The sequence below is a fragment of the Aptenodytes forsteri genome, unplaced genomic scaffold (assembly GCF_000699145.1).
Source record: "Aptenodytes forsteri isolate BGI_AS27 unplaced genomic scaffold, ASM69914v1 Scaffold220, whole genome shotgun sequence".
Taxonomy (NCBI): Eukaryota; Metazoa; Chordata; class Aves; order Sphenisciformes; family Spheniscidae; genus Aptenodytes; species Aptenodytes forsteri.
Window position 1 is genome coordinate 344,964 of NW_008794168.1, and position 5,219 is coordinate 350,182.

A 5,219-nucleotide genomic window follows, 5' to 3' on the forward strand; every position below is an offset into this window, starting at 1 on the left:
AGCCCGGGACGATTTTCTGAGAGAACAGCCAACGTTTGCAGCGCGGTCACATAAACTGCGGCTGCGCGTTGGAGAAACCGGCGAGCTATGCCACCGCATGGGCCAAGAGCGGCCCCGGCCGAGTAGTTGAAGGCACAGGTACAGACAGCATCTGGGGATCGATCCCGTCTGAGCCGTCCTACCGTCGTGTGCAGCGGATACCCGTCCCCCAAGAGAAGGGACAGGAGGGCACAAAGGTAGGCACTTACAGGCGACAGATTAGCAGGCGGCCTTTTCAGGACCGCCAATGGCAGCGGGACATCAAGAGACAACGCCCAGGGCGCTGGTGCCAAAGCCCTGAGGAAAAGCAGGGCTTAAGCACAGCTCAAGATTGTTGCCGATGGGTCTTCTAATTAAGGCGTCCGCGTGGCCCTTGGAGAGCCCCGCTCTAAGGGTAAGACTGTAAAGTCTTACGCTTCAGCACTGAGAGCCTATTACAGACCATTTGACCGCCACCGAGACAGACAGCTCGAGCAACTTTAGAGGAAAGACCACAAGGGTTATTTTCCTCACCAAATTTGGCAGGTTACTTACCTCTATCCATCACCATAACAACCTTAATCGCAAGCACACATTACACAGGGAGAGCACGTACTTTATCAGTTAAGCTACATGCAGATGTTCCTGTTTTTGTTGGCCTCCCAAATCCCACACAGATGTAACACTAGCTTGCATTTGAGATGAGCCGGACACAACCACCAGTACTACTATACAGTTAACCAAACACCAAATGTACTGAAGCACCTTTTAAAAAAAATCTGATTGTATGGCTACTAGTACAGGGTCCCAAGACACCACAGTGATCATTCTGATGCAATTTATTGCCTCTGAACTTGTCAGATCAAGTCCACCCAGCAGCTCACCTTTGCTGGCACACAACTCCCTAAGAAAGGGCTGATCAGAGTTTCACTGTATTGGCCCAACCTTTTATATGGTGAGGAAATTGAGTTCACACTGTCCTACAACCAGCAGCTGCTTTTGTCAGATGAAAAGTGCTCGGTTTACTTTGACAACTCTTCTAAACCACTACTGCCTACACAAAGACAGAGTACAAGCTGTTTTATTAGGGGCTTCTAAAAAAGATGGTGGCAAACTTTTTAGCAGGGCCTGTTGGGACAGGACAAGGGGGAATGGCTTTAAACTAAAGGGGGGTAGATTTAGGCTAGATATAAGGAAGAAATTTTTTACGCTGAGGGTGGTGAGGCACTGGGACAGGTTGCCCAGAGAGGTGGTGGATGCCCCAATCCCTGGAAACATTCAAGGTCAGGCTGGACGGGGCTCTGAGCAACCTGATCTAGTTGAAGATGTCCCTGCCCACGGCAGGGGGGTTGGACTAGATGACCTTTAGAAGTCCCTCCCAACCCAAACTATTCTATGATTCTAAGCTAGCTTCCCAGAAAAAACAGGATGCAAGATGAGAAGTGCAGGCTAAAACCCCAGACTAATAAAGTTTGCAGCAGAAAGATAAACTGGTACTACCAAAGTAAATCAAACAAGCACAAAAACATCTCTATGAAATACTAAGTACTACTAACACCTTAAGACAAGTTTATACCAAGTCATCATTGAATATCCTGAGTTGGAAGCGACACACAAAGATCAAGTCCAACTCCTGACCCCACACAGGGCAACCTCAAAGTTAAACCATATCTCCAAGAGCGTTGTCCAAACACTTCCTTAACACCGACAGGCTTGCTGCCATGACCGCTTCCCCAGGGAGCTTGTTCCAGTGCTCGACCACCCTCGGTGAATAACCCTGACGCAGCATTAAGCCATTCCCTTGCGTCCTATCACCAGGCACCTCGTAAGAAATAGGATGACAAGTAGTCATTGCAGAATAATTAATACCGTTATAACCTATATCAACTACAGAGCCCCATAATTTGAGCATGCCAGACACCAGTCTGAGAATTACCTATCACTGCCGGCTTGCTTTTCAGATTGCCTGCAGTTCCCAATTCAAATCAGGGTTAGAAACATTGGCCTGTAGGACAAAATAATTCTTGCAGAGAAATGAAATAGGCTCACTAAGTTAATTTTTTTTCTTAAGTAGGTACTCTTAACATGTTAAGACAATATTTGTTTTGTCTGGTGAATTAGAACTTTTAATACAATTAATATTTGTTTTGTCTGGTGAATTAGAACTCTAGACATTTAGGTTTTATAAAACATTAAAAATAGTTTATTTCTTTATACCTTCTACTAAGCAAACAGGTGAGCCACTGGATTTGGACATGCTACACTTCAGAAAAGCTGAGTGCAAAAGTTATTGAACACAGGTAACAAGTGATCATCTAGTCAGAACATGCAATACGTAATCTTTAATAAACAAAATTCACTGAAAAGTCAGATAGGCACTTACATTAACAGTAAAGAAGGTAACTTCATCACTCTTTGAACACCATAGCAGCCTACTTGGAATTGCATTTGACTGAGCTTTGTTGCTGTGAATAATACAGCTCATGCACAGGTATGGATGTATGTTTTGTACATTTTAAAGTATTCACTGAATACTACCAACATATATACACTCATATACATAGTTCCAGAAGATTTAGGAGAAAATTTATAGACAATGGTTCATTTCTGCTCATCCTTTGGAAGAGGTCTTCTGAAGAGAAGAATATGCGGTTCTGTGGAAATAAAATTGAACAAAGTGTCAGTCTGTCAGCTAAGTCTTGATTACTGGGATTTCTTCCATTTGAGAAGACTGGAACAATAGTTGAAGCTTGCTGTCAAACAATAAGCAGATTAAGAAGTCAAGTCCACAAACACGGCCCTATGTGTAGTATTTACAGACCAGCTTTGCAGTAACCTTACAACAGTCAAAACAGGTGCTTTTGAGAGTTTTATACCAAATGTTGCCAGTATCATAAACTTAAGACACTCACAGGAAGGAAGTACTGGAAAAACAGAGTATTTTTAGTTAGCATTGGTACTAACTCTGTCTCTCTACATTGGGCTATTTGATGAGCTTTGTTACTGTAACTTAGACTAACAAACTGCTGATGCTGTCCTTGTTAGGTACATGGTGTCAAGCATCAACAAAATCCACCCTAGTTAGTACAGCCAGCTTACATTATTATTATTGCTCTGAGTTAACTGTAAACTCCTCCAAAAAAGCCTGAAGTATTCAAGGTGCCCAGGTAAGGGAAATGGTGGAAGGTTACGCTAATTTCTTCACCTGGTTCTTCAGAAACTTGGAACTCCACACTGCTGCAATCCATCTATCACCAGTTACTTTTTAGTCAGGCTTGTCAATGGTAACTTACCTTGAACAGCTGTTTTCAGTACATCCTCGTTGGAGTTTTAGGGCTTCACACCCCATTAAGTGAAAGACTGGTTTTAAGTGCTGCTTTTAGTAGGCTGTATAACTAGAGTGAAAAACTGCTGTAGACTTTTCAGAGCATTAATACAGGACCTTATCTACATGAGCATCTATTAAGTTTTTGTACAAAAAGTGTCAGCTTTATGATTTAAAGATCTGCTACATAAAGTTTGGTTCAGTCACTGAGATACTAACATTATTCAAGAGCTCACAAGAAGCCAGTTTCTATAGGCACAGGTAGGAACAGTTTCCAGTCTGGCATGTTTTGTCCACTGATAGACCACACATACCTAGGACAAGGCTAGCATTTTGCAGTTCTGGGAGCAAGATGTGAAGGTTTAAAATAAAGGCTGTTATGTTGCCTTTGTTGCCAATTGGCTAAAATAGCAAGGAGATAAAGAGGACTCAACATTCAGTAGTGAATTCCAGCTGGGTTCCACAGCAGGAGCAATTATGCAGTACACACTTCAGCTGAGCACCAGGCAGTTGATATTTTTGACTCTCTTGTTCATCTAATTCTGTTAAGATACACTTACCTGGCTCATGGATCATATAGTGAACCCAGCCAAGACTTTGCTGAACACCAAGTCGTCTCCACTCCTCTTCAGACATCAGATGGGATTTTGGCACTTGTTTTGAAAGTTCTCTTGGCAGCATCACATGTCTGTAGAGGTTTAATTAAACACACACTACATACACTAATGCCTGCGCATGCTAGAAAACTTGCACAGATCTACACTGAAAGACAGTAAACAAGTTCAGTTATGAATAGCAGCATTCCCTATAAAGAAGCCTAGGGTACTGACCAATACCACTAGTTTGATTATGAAGCATCCGTCGCAGAAGCCAGTTTTACCTTCACTTTGTTTACTAAACATTACTCTGTAATGCAACTGTATATTGAAACAGTCAACCTACTTCCTAGAAGACATTACTTCCCCTGCATGCTCTAACCATGCTACTTGTATAGAAGTATGTGTTCCTGGCAATTGGCCGTCATATCAGCAATTTGAAAAATAAGGACTTTGGACGTTTAGAATGATTGATAAAGTCACTCTTGTTTGTATTTTGCATTTTGTAACCAACAATGTATTTTCCACAGAGACTACAGTACTGGTTTAGAAAGATAGAACGCTAACATGGCTTAAGAGCCTGATCTGTCAGCTGAGGAAAAACATACAGCCTGCTCTCCACATTTGCAAGTACCTTTATCACTTAACAGAAAGCAAAGCATTCAATCTTGTTTTTGAGATCGTAAGAGTCAGCTGGTATGAGGGACACTTAGACCTCTACACAGAGGAAAAAAAAGCCTGATTTGTAGTAAAGCTTTCAAGTCAGCCTAGAGGACTGAACTTCAACAGTATCAATTATAATCCAGAACTGACTGGTGCTATAAGCATAGCTTTCAAAACCAGCAGAGAGCACTGCCTCGAAGGCTTTATGAGCTACGTTTATTACTACCATGTTTTGACGCAGCCTTACGAACTGTCTTCAAAGCCGATGGCTTAATCGAAACGCATGCTTCATCCACGCTCGGAGCTCGAACTGAGACAGCACGAGACGTTACTCTTCGCCGTGTAGAGCATCCTGAACACAAGGCTTTGAGTTCCCCGCTTCAGCACCTACGCGGGTGAGGCGGCAGGGCCCGAGGCAGCCCGCACGGCCCAAGCCCTCCTCCCCAGGGAGAGGCGCCGCCGCCGCCCCGCGGAGTTAGCGCTAGCGCCACCAGCGGGGCGGGAGACGCTGGCCACCCCCACGCACTGCACGGCGGTCGCCACCCCCGGTCTCAGTCAGCGGGGGCCGAGCGCTCCCCGACCCCAGCTCCGCCACAGCCGCTTCGCTGGGGCGGCGC

General features: G+C 44.1%; 2 protein-coding genes across 2 annotated transcripts in view; both read right to left on the reverse strand.

Moving 5' to 3' along the window:
• Window positions 1-583, reverse strand: part of SECISBP2 (SECIS binding protein 2) — a 30,147-nt gene extending 29,564 nt beyond the window's left edge. The window contains exon 1 of the mRNA XM_019472639.1: window positions 574-583. Coding sequence (XP_019328184.1) covers window positions 574-583 — 10 coding nt within the window. The remainder of the gene's footprint in view (window positions 1-573) is intronic.
• Window positions 584-2,335: 1,752 nt separating this feature from the next.
• The window catches only part of CKS2 (CDC28 protein kinase regulatory subunit 2), a 6,583-nt gene continuing 3,699 nt past the window's right edge, over window positions 2,336-5,219 (reverse strand). Inside the window, exons 2-3 of the mRNA XM_019472641.1 lie at window positions 3,904-4,031; window positions 2,336-2,672 (exon numbers count right to left, since the gene is read on the reverse strand). Of these exons, the coding sequence (XP_019328186.1) occupies window positions 2,620-2,672; window positions 3,904-4,031 (181 nt within the window). The 3' untranslated portion in view covers window positions 2,336-2,619. The remainder of the gene's footprint in view (window positions 2,673-3,903; window positions 4,032-5,219) is intronic.